Genomic DNA, 20,469 nt, shown 5'->3' with positions numbered 1-20,469 from the left:
GTTTTTATTACTTAAAATGAAGCAAAGCTTAGATTCTGGAGCTCAAGAAGGCAACTTTCAGGGGGGTGGGAGGGAAGTACCAGCTCACCCAGCCAGTACAAATCAGTCCAATCCAGTCCTTGATTGCTGTGTTGTTAATACAACCCAGAGAAAATGATAACTCTATTGACTCCTTCGTGTACAGACTGAAAAGCTTAGAAAAATTACAAAAAAAAAGTGGAAAGTCTCAGAGTGATATCATCTTTTCAACACTGGAGCAGAGAGAGATAAAGTAAGAGCAGATATTGGTCAAATCTAGCTGGAAGAAGGGAACAAAACCTGAAGAGGGATCATTCCTCACTCTCCCCAAGACCTGCTGTGTAAACACCCTGTACTCAGGCCTCCGGCCAGTGGGTAGGGAAGTAGCTGTTCTCTGAGGCATGCTGGCAGACTGCTGGCGTAAGCAGTGGCATAGCTAGGAGTGGAAATTTGGATGGGCCCCAATGTATGATGGACAGGCAATGAGTAAAGGTCTGACATCACAGGTAATCATTTATATTGCACATTATTATATATATGTATTATTGCATATGATATTGGATTTGAATGCCAGGGGGTAGGATTGTAAGGGGATAGCTAGGTGAGACCAGGGACTTCAGTGTGGAGAGCTTGGGGGGTAGAGCTGACCTATGGAGAGGAGCAGTCCACTCAGCCCCACAAGCAGGCATGGGTTAAGCTGAGGCAGCAGTGGGGCTGACTGGGCTGCTGCACTCCACACCTTGCTGGCCATAGCATTCCACAGATGGGCCAAGAGCCATCTGCTCTTGATCCAGGAGTTCCTGATCCGCAACCAACATCTGTATTCACACTGGCTCCTATTCAGGTGGGCCTGGGTGGTACCTGGGCAGGCCACGGCCCACTAGTGGCTATGCCCTATTCAGCTCCCACTCAAGTCAGCAATAAAATTCCCTTTGACCTTAATGGCAGCAGAATCAACCCCTAATTTCTGCTCTATGGATTGTGAGAGCAGGGAGTAGTAGGCGAAGAGACTATGGGGAGGGGCTGGCACTCCACATGTGTACTCTGAGTTCCACAGATTTCACCATGGATCTTGGGTCATGCATGTGGTCAGATGGTCACAGTGAGGGTCTCCTCCATGCAGCTAAAAACCTCTCTGCCCAGGGCCGGATTAACACAGGGGCTTCAGGAGCTGCAGTCCAGGGCCTCAGGCTAAGGGGGGCCCCTGCAAAAATAAATCCCCGCCCCTCTCCCCCGTGACTTGGGTCCAGCGCCCTGGCCAGGAGCCCCTACCAGCTTCCTCCCTTCCTCCCGCCCCTCTCCCACGTGACATGGGCCCAGCGTGAGTGCTGTGCAAAATCATCTCGCATGCCACAAGTTGCTGACCCTTGTTTAAATGTTTTAAGACTGAAATGTAACCACAGAACGACTTTATGTTAATTAAAAAGCAAGTTTAGTATAGTGTTAATATCCTCGATGCCATAATTGCGATAATTTTGTTTTAGATTAGGAAAAAGACTGGTATACAGGGGCCCACAAAATCTAAAAGCCCTGGGCCCACAGGAGAGTTAATCTGGCCCTGTCTCCGCCCCCAGGGGATGATACATCAAAAACAGTATGTTTCATCTTGCGGCATTTTCCAGCGGAGTTTTCTTCTGTAGTAGATTCTTCCTGATGAGGCATGATAAATCTTATATGATTTACAGTGATTTAAGAAAGACGCATTTTTACTGCAACACTGAAATTAGTTCAACAATTGTAAACATTGTATTATAAAAAACCAAGATGGAAAAACTAGAATTAAAAGTAACTTAGAACGTCTGACAGCAGAATGGTTCAAATACGTATTTTGGAGGTAAAGCTGAGCAGTAACATAAAGCAACTCAGACAAAGTTTCATTAAGAAGGGTTGAGCGTACAAAGCTAATGTAAGTATGTAATCATTGTAATAAACAGCAAAATCCAGGTATAATTGAAAACTGGAAGTAACCTAGGGTCTCATCCTGCTCCCACTGAAGTCAAAAGGAATTTTGCCATCTATGGTATCTTTGATTTCAGTGGGAGTTAGGCACTTAAATACCACTGAGGATCTGGGCCTTAGACTCAAATTATTTTCAAAACAATGTTTTAACCAAGCGATGACCCATACTGGCTGCTGTAGAAAGTTCTGAAGAACCATTTTAATTTCCCCCCAATTTTGTAATTTAAATGGAGGCTAGGAAAAAAAAAAAAAGGAGATGGGGGCTCATAAAGGAAGAAAAGACATGAATAAACAAATGCATGCTTTTTATATGGCTTACAGCTATGTAATGATCATTTGCTTTATATGAAAAAGCAAGCAGAACAGTTTCGTCATTCCATGTCTACTCATTTGTATTTTGAATAGAAACAGTTGCACCAGTGACGGATGTACCCAGTTCTCGAAAAGGTATTTCTGAAGTAGCTTAAATAAGAGCTCCCTAATGAAAAAAATGCATTGGTTTGAAATCAGTCAATTTAATTACTGTATTTTATGAAAGCCATTACCCATTGCTGATTGCTAGAGTGATAAAATCTTTAAGCTTTGGTAGCCTCCAGAGGGGGTGAGCTGATCTAAGTAGAGCAAAGTTCAGTCATTATCACCCTAAATACTTGTGTTTCTCATTACAATATTCATTACTTTCGGTTACTGTGGATGCTTTGAGGTCTTCTTGTAAGCATCGGTGTTTCCCCAGTGGAAAAACAGCACTGTATTAGGTTAAAACCTAACATTTAAATATGTTTTCCAGTTTAAAATAGAGCTTATACATATACACTTATGTGGAAGTAACGTCCAGATCTTAAATGGCAAAAGAATGTGATTTATCTTGTACCTTCAGTCTCTCTTTACTTCATCTGAATAGTTTGAGTGCCTCACATGCAGTGGATTTTGTTCTCATGACACTCCTCTGAGCTAGGGAAGTAGTATGGTAATTTCACATATGGGAAACTGAGGCACGGGGCAGCTTAAGCAAGTGGCTCAGACACACAAGTGTATAGCTGGACTAGGAACTGAACCTAGGTATCCTGGGTACTAGTCCAGTGCCCTGTCCACTAGACCATGTTTCCTTTCCTCTTTCATGTTTGTACTTTTTAGTGCCTCACCTACACCCAGCTCTGCTGACCCATGTCCATTGCAGACTCCTCCTAATGTTCTAAACCTTTGAGCAGCTTCAAACAACTGCCTGTTTTAAAGGTGATCTGCAAAAGGCTTTTTTAAAAATCAGAAGTGTGTGTATATATCAGTTTTTGTTTCTTTAGAAAGAAAATATTTCAGCTTCTTTACAATATAAATAATGAGGAATGTTAATTCACACCTTCTCTGGTTTTGCTTGCGGACTTTTTGGGAGCCTCAGGAAATGTGGCAGGTGAGCTTTTATTCCTGAATGGCAGGAGTCGGGGTCTGAATCTCTAAGATGTCCTTTCTCTCAAATGTTAAGTAAGTATTGGAGTTAGAGACAACAAAAATAACCAAAAAATTGGATTTTAAACAGTGATTAAAATCCCTTTGACTCAATTGCTCGAGTTTCAGTCACTTATGATGTAACATTGCGCTAGTTCTCCAGATGTAACATTTCTGGAGAGAGTTATGCAGGGGAGACAAGACTTAAATTGCTAATATAAAACAAGACGAAATCGTCTAGGCCTTTTGCTATATGATAAAGAAGCAAAAAAAAGGCTCAACCACAATTGTTTTTGTGTCACATTTAAAACAGCCTCATGTTTCCTAGTTTCTTCACAAAGGCCCAGATTCTCCCCTGTGGAGAGGAAGAGAGAACAAACCACATGTGACAGATGTTCATGTAGCTTATTGCACTGCTAGAAGGCGCTCAGATACTGTGGGAGAAGAGAGACTAGACTAGGTCATCCTGTCCCCCATGGTAAACCTGGAGGAGGAGCAAGGTCACAGACACCCTCCCATATCACCAAACCTGGGGTTGAGGGGAGAAGATTCGACCTTTTGCAGAAAAGGTAGTGGGGCTGGCTGCAAACCTGGCATATACCTTTCTCTGGAGGCTCTGTGTATCTGCACTAGCTAGGGCCCTAGTGGTAGCTCCCCTGATGTAGCTGCCCTGAAATCCTGTGGGGAGGCTCTGTAGAAAAGGTAATCCAGTCCCAGGCTTTCCTGAGTAGTGGAGGTACGACAGCTGCCTCACCTAGTCTCCAAGCACCCATAAAGAATAGGTAGGTTGTATTAAATATAGCAGAACAGCTGAATGAGGATAGTGAAAACATGCACCTTAAAATAATTAATTAGTGTACAGGAATAAATTCATAGGAAGTCGTCAAGGTACGCCGGATGCTCTCTGGAGCGGTATGGAGGGTGAGGCTCTCTCAGGGCTGTTGGGGAAGGGAGACGCAGGCCCACCCGTCTCCACTGGGTCCCAGCCCAGGGCCCTTGCAGTGGCAAAAGCCATTTGCCACAGGGTCAGCGGGGCTCCTGCCACAACACGCTGCCCGGGTTGCCCCAGACTCAGCCACGAACTTGTGGCTGCTCCTGGGCTTTTTCCTCCCTGAAACCCCCGGTACCTGCCTCCTTCGGGTCGCTGGGGTGTGGTAGTCCTACGAGGCCATCCTCATCCATGGGTGGCAGCTCTGGCAGCTCCATGGGTTCGTCCTCGGAGGGCAACTCTTCCAGGACCTCCGGCCCCCAGGCCGCAGACAGGGCCGGTAAGTTCTCTGGGACCCAGGCTCTCTACTGCTCAGGCCGGCCCTCCTCGGGCTCCCAGGCTGGGGTAAGACTGGCTGCTCCCTTTCAGCATGGGTCCCTGGCCTGGCCTTAGCTAGGAACTCAGGAGGAGAGGCATCCTTCTCTCTCAGCCATCTTCTCTTGACTGGGCTCCCAGCCCTGGCTTTTAAAGGCCTGGCTCGGCCTCTTCCCCCCCGCGTCCCCCGCTTCCGGTCAGGTGGTGTCCCTGGGGCTTTTAAAGGCCTGGACCCGCCCATCTTCTTCCAGTCAGGGTTTTTCCTTTGGGGCTTTATCAGCCAGGATGGGGTCTGGCTCCCCCTCTGGGCCCTTCTCAGAGGGGGACCACCCCTTCCGGCTACACACACATACAATTATAGCACATACAATCCAACAGGATATTGAGGTTCAACAGATCAAGACTTCTTAAATGATACCTCACAAGTCATGTATGTACAAAACATATCATAATCTTATGACAATGGGGAACATGGGGGGTCCAAGGTGCTACATTGAGGTACAGAATGTCCCACTGGTAAATGTGCATAGCTTGTATGTGATGAGGAGTATGAATGGAAAATACTTTGTCATATTTACTAAAATATATGTTAGAATGTGTGCAGTGCTTTGCAAAATTCAGTTAAATTTATGTACTCTCATCGTGATAAATGCTTCATGGAGATAAACCTTCTGATACAAGAGTTAGTTTGTGTAATTAAGCATCTGTGGTTTCAACCTGTCACATTCATCAGCAATTTGAGTTAATTATGGTGTTAATTAATTAATTTATTTGTTATGATTTGCAAAATTATGTTACATTTGAAAGTACAAAATTACTGGATTCATGACTTAGAAAAAGAGCCGCTTAGCTTAAAAATCACAGCTGAGGATGCAGGGACATTCGGGGCCTAAATATACGCTACCCAACAGCTACAGTTGCACATCTAAAGTTCAGTTTTGCTGTCTGGTAAGTTGTGTCACGCTGTCTGGAGTGGCTCATTACTGAGTGACAACCTCAGGGCAAACTGTCATGAAGGAAGGCAAAATCCCCAAACTATTTGTATGTTCTATAATTAGATTTCACCAACCCAGTAACAAGTGTGAACTCTGAAAGCACCATAACCGTTTTACCATGGCGTGACAGACAATCCCCTTGGGCATTCCAGTCTATGTTGCCACCCAAGCAAGCTGGACTTTAAGATAGATGGTTCCTTACATCAAAAATCACAACAATTTTAAGGTTATTACCAGTCCCAAAGGATGAGTCACTTACCCCAGGTCAATTGTACTCAGATCTCAAACCAAAGACAACACTTGTAGCCAATCCAGTAACAAACTCACTAATGGTTTATTAATTTACTAGGAAAAAGAAATGAATTATTTACAAGGGTAAAGTACGTAAACACTCACTCACGCACACACAAATGAGGTACTATCTTAAATATAAAAGGTAATTGAAGCTTCTATAATAAGCAAGCTTTTATATCCTTTAGGACTAACCCAAGCCAAGCAGTTTGGGGTTCTCTTGCTTATGTTTAGGAATCTTTGTCCCTCAGAGTCCAGACAGCATAAAGACACAAATTTCTTCTTAACAGGCATTTTTATGCCCATCCCTCAGCATTCAGGCTGAGATGGTACACGGGCTTGGTGCACATACCCTCTTCAAGGGTGTGGGAGATAGCAATCAATGAAGTATTTTGTCCACAAAGGCTTGTCTGATGTCTTTTGCTGGGGAGAAGATAACACCTCTTGTGGTAAACTAGCATTTTATACTTGGTAATGCTTCTTCCCTCACTGTGGGGAACTTACAAACTTGGCAAACATTTTTATAGTTACAGAGCAAATATTACCTTATAACATATGGTACAAGTAAGATTAATACATGCAGCATCCTACAAGCATGTCTAAGCACTAAACACATTCTTATAACTCTAACATCTATTTCAAGCACACTACCACATAGGTGAACCAGACAGGTTTCCAGCTCTGCATTTGTCAGTGTGCCGTGAGGCCCAGGGCCTTGGCATGAGCTGGCACCTGGCTGCCAGCATCACACGTTGTATTGTATTGAGTGTGAGCTCAGTGAATCTAGTGTAGTTTGAAGGACAACAGTGTGTCTTTAAAATGAAAATTCACTATGTCATGCTGATGCTTTCAAAGAAGTGAAACATGTAAAATCTAGATAATAGTAACAGTTCTCACGCAAACCAAAAGTACTGAACACCTAATAAGCCAGTTTTGTGTGTGTTTAGTAGAACCCATTAGCAGAGAAGTAGTGGAACAAGCCTCCCATAATCTCTGTTCAACTAGGAACCCTGGAATGAGCCATAGATTTATAGACTATAAGGGAAGGGACCACTGTGATCATCTAGTCTGACCTCTTGCATAATGCAGTCCACAGAACCTTCCCAAAATAATTCCTGTTTAAGATGGAGCAGGTCTTTTTAGAAAAACATCCAGTCTTGGTTTAAAAATTGCCAGTGATGGAGAATCCACCAGAACCTTTGGGTAAGTTGTTCCAGTGGTTAATTTCCTTCACTGGTAATGTGCCTTAGGGCTGGACAGCATGGAATGGACAGCGCTGGCCTAGGATGGGATGGGGCCAGGTCAACCATTAGAGCCATGATTCATTTCCTTTTCTAAGTAGCCCTGGCCTGAATTTCAAGCTGCTCTCCTCTGATAGAACCCCAGAGGCAAATCCCCTTTCCACTGCAGCTGCTCCTGTGAGCACAGAGGGTGATATTTACATCCCCAAAGGCCCATGGGGTTGAATCTCCAGTATTGCTAACGCCAAGTATTCAAAAATCATGAGTCAGCCCCACCCCTACCCCCCAAAATCATGAGATTTAAAAAAAGAATAGGTGTTGGGGTTTGGTTTCTGGTTTTGAGCCCTTTGGATTCATATTTTTCAAGCTTTTCTCTGCAACCTTGAGGACTAGAAATATACTTTTAAAAATGAATGCACTTTGAATCAATGCGGGGAGTCACATGACTCCAGGAGCTGGGGCTTTAAGAAAAACCACTAAATATCCTGAGTCTTACACTAAAAATCACAACAGTGGGCAATACTGGGTTTGTCTGAAAAATGGAAATTAAACTGGAGCTGAGAATCTTATAAGAAACAGGTGACTGGGGGGAGGGTAGTTAGGGAGAGAGAGTGTTTCACACTCTTTGTAAAGCACCTGATAAGTTTATAGTGCTGTAGACAGTATTAATAATAAATAATAGCAACTTAGAAACTCTTGTTCCACAGGACAGCACCATTGTGGATGCAACCTGGTTAGCTTTTGTGGAGCATGGCAGAGCTGTGATATTGTCCCTCTTGCACATATACTTAGTGGCTGGCCATTACATTTAATCACAGTATTAGATGCCTTGTATGCCTAGAGGGGAGAGGCCTAGTAAACACTGGCTTTCTCCCACTCCCATTGAAGACTTCATAGATTTCACTGGAAGCAAGAGTATGTAAGGAGAAAATAGCCATGAAATGGGTGGTAAGGTCCCCCCCGCAGTTTCATTTGGGCCAACCCGCAATCCCTATCTTCCACCCTTTGCATGTCAGAGCCCCCTTGACATGTATGCTGGCTTGGCACAGTAAGGGTGTAACCATCTCCTGCCTGCTGATAGCGATTCGCACGCCCTTCCCTTGCCAAATGAAACCAAGCAATGCAAATTCTGGGAGCCCACTCCTTTACCCACCTGACTAGGCCCATTGACCTCACTGAGATTGCTCAGGTCCATATTGTATTTAATTCTAAAATCAGAAGATTATTAAACCAATTATGAGATTTAAAAAAAAAATGACCCAAGGGAACATTCCTACCTTTAAGCCCATCTCCTTGTGGCTGTTCAAACCGTTTCTCCACAGCACAGTATTAATGCAGGATGTCAGTGTGTTCATCATGTCACTTAAAAGTAACTGAAGAGCTTCAGTTTTAAACTAAAGATTGTAAATTAATTTGTTTGATACCCTGGATATAAGTTCTTGGTAAGTGTATAAGGGAAACCGTGAATTATAGGTGCAGCTGGTGCTGGCTATAGTTAATGTTGCCAACACGTCCCTGTTTTCAATTGCTTACAACTTTACCATTTATTCAGGTTGAAATTTTCCATGCTGGGCATCTGCTTCAGTCTGAACCTTTTTGGAAAGACAGTTCAGCCATTTCCAAGTTTGAGATTAGGGGAAAGTATGTCATTTTGCCCATGTCAAAAAAAAATTCTCTCAGCTGTTTTGTTGAGAAGCTCCAGTGGCTCCATGCTTTGGAGCAGCCATGTTATAGGGGCTGGCCTGTTGTCAGGGATGTGTCTTGCTGCTCCTGCGAAAAAACAGACCTTTGGAAAAAAAATCCTTTGAAATTTGATTACACAGTCCCATACTGTTTCTGCGCCAGGAGCCCTGCGTCACTGGGTGGACAGGATGGGATGTGCGCTGGGGATGAATCAGGTTTGTATAGTGATGCCGGCTATTTTCTGTAGGCCGCTTGCCTCATTTGTTGCAAAAGTTGGAAGGTGTGCAGTGAATGAGGCAAGAAGAAAGGATGGTGTCATTGTTAAGGCGGTTGAACACTGCCTTAGAGATCTGGGTTTTAGCCCTGCTTCTGCCACAACATTCCTGTGTGATGCTGGGCAAGCCATTTAAACCAAACTTTTCACAGGTGGTCACTCATTGTGTGCCCCTTGTTTTCAGGATGATTTGTAGAAGTGCTGAGCACTCACAGCTGCAGTCACTGAGCGATGAGCTTTGAACATAGAAAGTGGTATACAGTGCTAAGTACACTGCAAAAGCCAGTCCTGGGCATGTCAGATGGGGTATCCCGAAGTTCATGGATGCTTGACCTTAATATCTCTGTGGATCAGCTAGGAACATAGGAATTGCCATTCTGGTTGAGACTGAGGTCCCCTTACAGCCCCATATACTGTGTGAGACAGTGGTCAGCAGCATTTGCTTCAGAGCAGAGCACAAGAAGCCTGTAGTAGCAGATGTGGGATATTCTGCCTCCCATTTTAGGTTGCTCATTCCCAGTATGTAAAATGAGTATAATAGTATTACCTCACCCCAGGGAGACTGTGAAAGTAAATTAATATTTGTGAAGCACTCAGATACTGAAATGTTGAACACCATAGAAAAGCCTTTGAGGATATTAATATGCAGAGGTTTGAATAGAGTGCAGTAAATAAGGCCTGGGGCTACCCGTTGTCCAATGAAGAGAAAGCAAAATATTGAATAGCTAAAATTCTGCAAGCATCATCCAGCCTGTGCACTGAATGAGACAGGGGTACTGGGAGAAAATTGTATGTGGTGTAATGTGTTTATAGACCATTGTATAGTTCATATACACCAGGGGGCAATCGGAATACTGGCATTTCCTGCCTTTGGAGTGCTTAGCTTTGCCACTTTAACGTTCTTTTAACATAGCTGTTTGTGTGTAACATATGTATAGCTCACAGACGACGCCTGAGTATTTTCTAGATGTTAGTGTTGCTCCAACAGGACTATGTATCAGACTGAGGAGTTTCAGTTTAGGAAACAATCAGAATTTAAATGCTCAGTTTAAGATCCAAACCCTTTACAGAGAGAGAGAGAGAAATTGTTTTGATCATTATGTCTTCACACAAACACTGTATTTTTTTAGTGTGTTTTTATATTAAGAACAAAATTTACAACAAAATAAGAATTTAAAAGCTATTACTTGTCTTACAGAAAAAGTCAAACCTCACATTCAGTTGTATTCCGTTTCTGTTGGAAGATAGAGGTTAAGTATTTTTGTTATGTAATCTAATGTTTTGTCTTCTTTTTACTAGAACAGCACTAGTTAAATGAGATCCTGCTGGAAGTAACTCATAGCAGACGTTAATCTAGATGAGGGCTAAGTAAATGAACTTCGCAGAAGGCTGGTGTATACAGTGTCTGTGACACCAGACTGATGGCTGTGTGTAGAACAAATGCAGTATTTAGGCTTCTTATGGTAGTCCAGCCCTTCAATTAAGTAAACAAATATATACAGAGCTACACTGGATTGTATCCTTTGTGGTCTAAACACTGTATCTTATTAAAATCATTTGCATGCAATATGCTGGCTTTAAGTTCTTGCCCGTGGTTTCATCCATTGTTAACAGTGAGGCTAAGCTCTCCCAAGAGTTAAATATAGTGGTAGTATAGTTATGTGAAAAAGGTGCCTTTGGTTACACTGGTGGCCATTTCACTGTATATTACCTCCCACTTTGTTTCCATCCATGTGTGTGGCATAGGGAGTTGTCTGGAAAAATATAGACCTTTTTTCAATCATATTATATATCTGATTGAGAAAAATATCATAGGGAGTTGCCCGGAAAAATATAGACCTTTTCCAAACACACACGTTTGAGAAAATATCAAAGCATTTTGCAATTGACTACAGTGGGACCAAAGTAAGTGGGGATGTTTGTGCATAGAAATGTTTGTATATGTATATATTATTTTTGCTTTGACATGTGCCCTTGAAATCAGTGATAAAATACTTAACTGTGGTTGGGTAGGATTGAATGCCTTAGGGCAAATTATACTTGTATGGATTTTTTATTTGTAAATTGATGGGCCTGATCCTGATAATGCTCCCCTTCACACTGAGTGGAGGATTGGCCCAATAGTTAGAGAAAAATGTATCTAACTGGATCAATTTGTGTAATATTTACATTTTAAGAATATTTTTCTCAGCCATTTAATGTATTTATTCATGTGGAACTCTATTCACAAAGTGTTTACAAGGAATTTCTTTTTAATACAGCACTTTATTTTATATGATGATATGGATAACTTTGGGATGGTACAAATTCTATGTAGAATAAACGAAGTAATATTCTCTTGCAGTTGGGGTGGTTGTTTTTTTTAAAATGACTCCATCAAATTGAAAGATTATAATGATGCTGCTAAATCATACAGAGTATTTATAACGAAGCATAGCATCTTCATCATTATAACAATCTTACCATACTTAAAATTGAACTAAAATGAACCAGAATAGTTTTCCTCATGTCTTAATTAGCCACTCCTCAAAATATTTTAACCAGTCCTTCTCAAACCAAGCATAATTCGGTTTGAAGTGTTTTAGAAATGAGAGAGCTGAAATGTGAATTTCAGTATAGTTTTAGTCCTTGTTGGATCTGAGATTTTTGTAGAGAATGCTCTTGTAGGAATATAGGCAGAGAAGCAGGGAAAGATGCCAAAAAACAAACAAACAAAAAACCAACCCAACCCCAAACGAATAAATTATACTTTAAAATATTTTAAAATACAGGCCAGTTTCTGATCTCCATTACACAGTGAAAATCTCTAGCTTCCTACCATCTAACTGAGATCAGAATCTGGCCCCTTATATGCAAAAGACATCAAATAACCATTTCTGTTCAGCACATATAGACGGTAGCTTATATGGTGGAGGGAAATGATCTTTTTAGGATTCTGTTTTTACACCTATTTGCAGAGGATGCATGTACAGACACTGGCAAACACAGGTAAGTTTCTTGCTCCAGTGGGAGAAATGTACTCCCAAGAGCTAAATTCTTCAATCAGACATCCTTGAGCAGGTCAGCACCACAGCTAGCTGTGCATGAGCTCACTGTCCATGAAGATGACACAGGCAGTTTGACTTTTACTCAGCTGCATGCTTTCCCAAAACATCATAAGCGTTAGCCAGCAAATGGGTAGTGCCACAGTTGGGCATAGATTTAAGCATGAGATTTGACCATTTAAATTAAATGTAACTAGCCAAACACACAGGCCTCCATTTCCCCCTCAAAAGTGGAAGGGAGTTTATTCCCATAGATCCAGGTGGGGGGTGCTAAAGTTGGAAGTTCTGCCTGCATGGTATTCTCCTATCTGACCCTCCACAATTTTCCAATTCCTTGGCTAAGTGAAGGGGGGAAGGTGTTGCCAGGTTTCTATCTCACACCCCTGAAAGCCATGGGGAATATGGCTACAAGGCATGCAGGCATTGGTGCTGATTTTTTCCTCCTCTGTGGTTTTCTCTGCCTCTGACATGGGGTTTCAGGGGAAGCTATGGTGAGGGGAGTTCCCAGGAGAACAGCTCCTGTGCAGCCCAAGACACAACTCTGCATTAATACAGCTTATTTTTGGGATATCTTGGGGAGCCTTCATGTTTAGGGAGTGGAAGTTATGGTGTCATCCATCCTTAGTGATGGGGAAGCCCTTGCCTTGTATGAAAGAATTAAAGAAACTCTGCAGGTGGATACTTGCTGTTTCCATCCCCGTACCCACGAATACCTGGCATAGGGAGCATTAGCCCACTGAGTAAGGTGCTCCCTTGTTTCTTACCTGAATGTGCACAGACTATCCACCTCATTGGAACTCACAGCTGAAGCAGAGGTTTGTGCTGGAAGACCAAAGTCGCAAGCGATAGACAATCTTTCAGACTAAGATAATTATCATGGAACAATGTTTAACAGAAATGTCAGCAGTTTTGAAAAGCCAAAGGTCGTGTATTGTCTGTGTTGGCACCTCTAGCAAGTTACTAAATGATAAAGTTGCTAAAGAAATCAGAAGAGGCTGTGGCATGTCAGAGAAGGGAAAGGAATGCCATATGTTTGCCTTCAATCTGTGCCATGTTACCTTGGCTCTGCCATATTATTTGTTCTTGTCTTAAATTCTGTTCTGATTTACACCATACAGTCCTACTGAGGGAGGCCACAGGCCTGAGACACATGGATACAGATTTCCTTTGATTAAAATTAACATATGCATATAGGGTTAATGTAATCACAAACTAACAAAATGATTTTGTGAGATTGTGAAAGTAAAATCTTCCAAGTACTGGCAGAGCCATGTTTATGTTGGCATAAATCTACAATAGAGTGAATTTGGCCCAGAGTGTTCTGAAATTACCTACCCATGTCCCTGGTGACTCCATATTATATGGGGTTGCTGCACATAAGTTACACCTTGCAGCAGGACTCGCTTTTTGCAACTGAACTAGCTTTATACTGGGTTTTGAGTCTAAAATTTGAATTGTGAGATATTGCCCTGAAGAGACTTTGCTTTTGGAAATTGGTTTTTTGCTGACTCAGAAGTGGTCAGATTCCATCATCTAGCACCATTCAATATATGGAAACATCCCACCAATCCATGTTTTCTTGCTGAATTCAAGATTCGATTTAACTTAACCTTGCTTATCTGAAATCACAGTGGTAGAAAAATTAATCCGTAAGGTTTGAGGCACACAACTCAGTTTCTAAACAGCAGATAGACACAGATTGAATCTTTATAGTCCATTTGATACATAGGCACATATGAGTCAAGCAGGGCACGGTTTCAGTAGGGTAAAAATGTATGTTCATTTAGGTTACAGAAGTAGAAATAAGGAGTATTTTTCATCAGTGTTTGTTAGAAACAAAATGCTTTTTGTGATCCTAAAAGATGCAGGCTATATCTAGCGAGAAACTGAGAGTTTGAGAAAAAACAAAGGATCAACTATGGCCTCAGAGTTGAATGCTTGTACCCAAACTCAGCCCCATCATACTGTCTAAGGCCTCAGTTCTGCAAACAATTAAGCACATGTGTAACTTTGCATACATGAGCAGTCTCAGTATCTGTGTGCATAACGTTAGATGTATGCCCAAGTGTTTGCAGGACTAAGGCCTAAATTTTCTGGTTGAGATTTTCAAAGTTATGCAGGAGCTTTTGCTACACATCTTTTAATTCATTAATGGCCATTATATGGCTAAATCCGTTGCATTCATTTGCAAATATCAACGTCTGTGATTAGTATTGCGATCTGACCAAATAAATGTAACATTATTGTACACAGGCTACAGCAAAGAAAAAATTAGTCAATCAAGTGCTCATATGGGGTACTTTGTTTGTAATCATGAAGGGGCCAAGTAAGAACCTAGATAGATAACATTTACTTTCTTTTTCTGCTCACACAATAGCCACAAGCTGATGGCAATTTATGCTAATATTTGTATTATCCAAAGATATTCAGTGACTATCATTTTGGAAAATTTTACTGTATATAATGTTCATGAATTCTAGTGGTGTTGCTTTGTTGTAAGTGGGAGGGAGTCATAAAATAGTGAAAAAAAATTATAAACATCTTGCAGCTTTTCATAGATAGTTTGAAAAAGTTGGCTCTCTCTATTTGTAATTGATCACGTAAGCCACATGGTATTGCTTCTCTGACCTAATTTTTCTCTCTGCATGTGCATGTGTGCACGCATGTATGAGAAAGAGTGAGAAGTTAAAAGGTCAGATGTCACAGTCAGCCAGCTGTGAACTGTGCTTGTTGGTTTTTTTTGCAAGTAAAATTTGACTGTTGGAACTTTCATGGCATGTGGATGGCCCAGACAAATGCTTTTAAAAACTTGAATGGATATTTATGGATGATGTTGTACATATTTTTTCAGATCTAATGTTGATTTTACAGATTTTAATTTTTAATCATTGTAGTTATTTGTTTATACAGCACCCACAATTGTGGCAGGCACCGTATGGAACAAATCCAAAGACGTGGAGTGTAATTCTGGGTCTAATGAAGTCGATGGAAATTTTGCCACTGATTTCAATAGGACTAGGATTTCAATCATTTTCTCTACCTGTGTCCCTTTACACTGTGAGGACTTTATCCTGAAAACAGTTTTATTTGCAGGACTGGGCCCTAAGGTTAGCTAGGAATCTGTAAATGAAATTAACAAGCAATAAAAGAAGTGAGATGAAGGACAATAGTTGCAGTAATAAGAGCATGTATCATTCTCATGTATGGTATGTGTACATCAAGATGGTTCCATTACCTTTTTTTTTTTTTTTTTTTTTTTAAATTTACTTGTTTATGTAAATAAATGCACTTCCCTCAGTTTGGTTTTGTTTTTGGAAAGAGGTGATTTTTTCAAATGCAATATAGGTCTGCCCCAATAAACACTCTCTACCTAGGGTGGTGCTTACTTCTCTGAGTAGTGGCAATTTGCAGGATCAGTACCTAAAGTTCTTTTGACTGCCTGACATTTATTTTATTATTCTATGGCCTGTGTTGTGCAAAAGGACAGATGGTTATAATGGTCTGGCCTTCCAATCAATGAATTTTAATAAAAATCCATCCATTCATAATTGTCTTTATTTCTTTTCCAATGTAACTTTACCTATTCACTTCCTGTCCTGTATTGTATTAACTTGTATACTTTAGATTGTTCACAGTTAAGTTGCAATGCAACTGTTATTCAAAAAGAAAAACAGAATTGTCCCTATATTGTTATTTAATGTGCTTCTTTTAGTAAGTATTTGGCTCTTTTCATGTTTTGATGCAACATGTTAGTAAAATTACACTATTCTGCTCAGCAAGAAAATTAAACTCTTTATAAAGGAAGCAACAGTAGGCAGTGGGTTTAGTGGCAAAGCTTTTAGCAGCTGATCTGTGTAACACTGCAGCTATAACCTTAGTCTCGGGGCCCTATTCTGATCTTAGATCTGTGGTTATGTATCGTCACGTAGCTTGTAAAATCATCTCTTGCAGAGGTGTGTGATCATGATCAAGCTTTCAATGAATATGCTTTTGCATACTGTCCTCCTTAGCTTTTATTTTTATTTCCTCTAATCATATATTTTCAAAGAGGAAAGATCTCTCTTTCAAATAAAAATAAGAATAGATCCATTTCTGTGTATGCTGTCAGACAGCTAATTCATGTTGCTTGCGTTGGACTCAATTCCTGAGTACTTTTGTAATTACTAAAATCAAGGACAAAACATGAAAAAAAAATGGATATTAGAGATTCAGGGTTAAAAGTAGCAAAGGTAGATTGTGAGCAAAGGCACAACGATAGATCATTCAGTATTATCATGAGCCAAGATAGCTCTCATAGAAAGACTGCATTCTTTGGCAGTAAACGAAATAAATATTTAACCAGAGTCCAATAATCAAAATACATAGAAAAATCATCATAGTTGTAAATTCACTTTTTATGTTGTATCAGAGTGGTTTGAATACATGATATACATGGAGATTTTTAAACTTCGGCATATTTTTCCAAACATGGTGTTTAATTGCCTGCTGACTTTGTGCAAGAGCTGAGCTGGAAAGGTACTCAGACTCCGAGGAGATTTGGATCCGGCAGCAAGATTTCATCCTGCATATACTCATGCAGGTGATTAACTTTGTGCAGGTCATCCACAGGGGACTCCTACTCACATGCTTAAAGTTATGTAAGTGGTTGCACAACTGAGGCCTTGAACATTAGTACATAATATATACTTTTTTTCTCAACTTCCATTGATAGTGGTAGTTGCCTGTGCGTATTGAGAAAAGAATGGCTAAGCTATTTATTATACAAAAAATGCCTGCTACAGTTCTGAAATCTGCTATTTCTAAACTAATTACATCTACCTTAAGTTTGAATAATATTTGTTATATTTTTAAAAAAATAAGTAAGCTTTCAGATTAGCCTAGATCAGTTGTGTTATTGGACACTATAGATTGGATCAGTTTTGGTCTTACTTTTTTTTAGCCTGCAAGATGTTTCTCATATAATGTGCATACAATAGTAACTCAGTTTTATTATATGCTAATAGCAGCATGGTACAGCCAACCTAGTGTACCATACTGCTTCGTGTCTTTAAACAGTTCATGTTGCAGTACCAAATGTTGCATAATGTCTGTAAACAGTTGCTTTTTCATATTACCTTCCAGGGAGAGCTCACAACCTTTAAGACAGCAGCAAATATATGGCTGGTTACTTTAGATGCTTGTTGCCATTTTCTCGTATTCGAGCCAATGAAAATGTATGTTAAGGAAGCTTTGAATTTTTCCATGACTGTACCAATGCCATTTTGCATTCTCTCCCCAAAACTGCAATGTTGGATCAAGGTGGAAAGAACTGCAGCATTATTTTGCTATATCAATAAAACATTCTGTCTGGAAGCTTAGCTGTTTGAATTATATGTTGCTCTCGGAGCCTAATATGTGATGGGTTTTCACTAAAAAGATCAATACTGTTAAATGGAAAAGGACATTACATATTGACTTCAAAAAGCAGATCAGTAATGCACTATTTACGTGAGCTGCTTGAGCAGTTTAACATTTTTATGAGAATGTATTTCTTATTTTAACTTATTTAACATGGAGGAGGGCAACTAAAATAGGCACCAATTGTTTAGATTGATAGTGGTAGCTGTAATGAACTTTAGGTAAATAATTTAAATACACTGTTCTAAAGTCTGTGTTATCATAAGCACTTTAGATTTTTAAAGGTATTTAGGTGCCTAACTCCCATTGATTTCAATTGTTTTTACAAATCTGGCCCTTTGACCCCAATCTTGCAAATAATTATACTCAAAAGTAGTCTCCTTGCCTTCAGTTGGATGACTCACCTATGTAAAATTAAGCATGTGTGTAACCTTGTTGTCCTGAAAATCAAATTTACTAATATAGGGCCAAATTTTGCACCCTTTACTTTCATTGCCATCAGTTAGAGCTTTACTCAGGGAAGGACTGGTGAAATGCATCTGTTATTTCCACCTGAATCTAAAGAGGGAGCTGCTAAATTTGTCCTGAAAACATGTCACTGCTTTACAACTGCAGAAGTAAATCACAAGGTTCTTTTGTGAAGGCTCCATGCTGCAGTCCTGAATCATGCAAAACTCTCATTGACTCCAGTAGGAGCTATACACGAGTCAGGCCCACAGATTTTGGCCCTAAGATATTACCTTTGCACTGCAAAATATTCTCTTATTATGCAGGCCCTCTTCACCTTTTCATTCCATTTCTTTTCCAGCTGGCTGTTCCACACAATGACGAATGGACCCGTTTTGCTCGGACACTGGTTGAAATCCGTGCCAACAGAGCAGACAGCGAAGAGGAAGGGACTGTAGAATTGTCTGCCTAGAAAAGAGGGTTTCCACTGTTTATCTAGCACAGTATCTGTCCCTCATCAAGCATGCAGTGTCAAATCAGTATCGCTGTGGCTTTTGATGTCAGTGTTCCTGCCAGCATTACTCAGAATGCTTCATGTTAATCACACCGTGCTTTACGCAAGGCTGAAAATCTCCAGAGCAGTTCCATACTTTATATTTCTGTCTGAAACGTAAGAAAGAAAAGACAAATCTAACCTTTATGGGTTTAGTTGTTGCCTTTTAACTACTTAGTAGCTGTATTTAATAGCTAGAAACCCATGGTTAAACTTGTGCTCACATGCACTTCTGGCATAGTCCTATTAAATCCATATGAAGCCAGATATGATTATGTGCAGATGTGGTGTGCTTCACGATATGGGACTGGGCCAAAGACTTTAGATGTGGTGTTTCACATGGTGACTTACATTATGAATGGATGTACTATACAAAAATTGCTGCTCCTTATTTATTGCGGTGTGCTGCATGGAACATATTTATTTGAAAGCATTAAAATAAACGATCCTAAAGCATGTGCATAATGAGAGAACTGCATTGTCTCTGTGCTGCTGTAGAGGTTACATTATGGTCCAAATACTAAAGATGTAAGATCTATAAACGTTTGTTTGAGTAGATGGAACGATTTTTTTTTTAATGGCTATTATTTCTAGGCACTTTAACAATATTTCACGTACAGTTGGCATTGATACTTGTCAGGCTAACACTAATAGGCTGACAAAGAGTTGTGGTTCCTGAGTATGACACCAGTATTGCCAATAAAACATATTAAACCCATTGTGGAGCAATGTGGTTAATCCTTTTGGGCCAGAAGTACTTAGCATGTTAATCACAGGTCACTGGCTAGGCACTGGGAAAATGTGACTTCCAGGAGTTGCAGAATGCTCATACCACTGCTATGTAAATAGATACCTTAGGTTTCTGTTAATGGATTTACATGCCTCAGGTCCCGCTACAAATTTCATGAGTCTAAGAGAACTAACCTTTGTCACCTTCTAGATTTTGTTTTTCCTTGTATATCTGGGCACAGTTAGACATCTCTCTCTGACCCTATGAATAACTCTCTGCTCCATGCACTAAGTAAGTAGAGCGCTCCTACCTTGTACTGCCTCAGTGTGTAAGGGTGGGAAAGGGGGAAAGGCTGCAGGCAGCATTTTCCTTTCACCCCCATGCACATAGCAGAGCCGGACACCTCAACAGCATTAAAAAAAAACCACTAGGATGCAGATTTGGCTAATGCACCAGCCCACACACATCGACCCACATGATCATAAACAAAGTCTGACTGCCATGGAGAGCCAAGGGCACATCTGTATTTCAAACTGTAGCTGGCTACTACATATGCAACAATCTGTGGTACTTGCCCGTCAAACAGATAAACTGCTCCTGCACGGCAGAGTTTGACATCTCCACTCCCACATCCCACTCTATGGGATCCTGCCCTCAGTGGCAGACATCCTTTGCAGAAGATGCACTAGATATCTAATGTAATTGCAGTGGTAAGTCATCTAAATGCTGCCACTTGCACCCGCAATAGAGTACACGAAACTGGAAAACAAAGGTGAGGGCTATTGGATTTCCAACTGAAAGTCCACTAAATCCAGCATTCTAGGCACAGATTGTGTTTCCTCTAGCTTTCAGTTAAGTGTGCTCATGTTTAGAGGAGGGTAGGTATTTACTTTGAATATGTTGGTCCATTCTTTCCACTCAGATGAAAAATACCCTCATATACAGTGGAGGTTATTAAGACTCTCCAGTTCTTGCAGTGCATTGTAAACTGTTGGCAAATTTGCTGCTACTTTTTCCATATTACCTTTCAGTTTTGAAACCGAAGGGGAAAATACAGCATGTTTTACCTTCCAGTCTCTCTCTCCTTCATGGCT

At 40.7% G+C, this 20,469-nt stretch overlaps 1 protein-coding gene across 5 annotated transcripts in view; it reads left to right on the top strand.

The window, feature by feature from the left end:
* DYNC1I1 (dynein cytoplasmic 1 intermediate chain 1) overlaps positions 1-19,211 on the top strand; it is a 242,226-nt gene extending 223,015 nt beyond the window's left edge. For all 5 annotated transcript variants that reach the window (XM_067562161.1, XM_067562160.1, XM_067562159.1 and 2 more), the window contains one exon: positions 18,454-19,211. In XM_067562161.1, coding sequence (XP_067418262.1) covers positions 18,454-18,564 — 111 coding nt within the window. In that variant the 3' untranslated portion in view covers positions 18,565-19,211. The remainder of the gene's footprint in view (positions 1-18,453) is intronic.
* The last annotated feature ends 1,258 nt before the right edge of the window (positions 19,212-20,469 follow it).

The sequence above is a fragment of the Emydura macquarii genome, unplaced genomic scaffold (assembly GCF_026122565.2).
Source record: "Emydura macquarii macquarii isolate MOO-44397 ecotype Brisbane River unplaced genomic scaffold, CSIRO-AGI_Emac_v2 contig_2422, whole genome shotgun sequence".
Lineage (NCBI taxonomy): Eukaryota > Metazoa > Chordata > Testudines > Chelidae > Emydura > Emydura macquarii.
The sequence above is the reverse complement of the archived record's forward strand: the minus strand, read 5'-3'. Positions and strand labels throughout refer to the sequence as shown.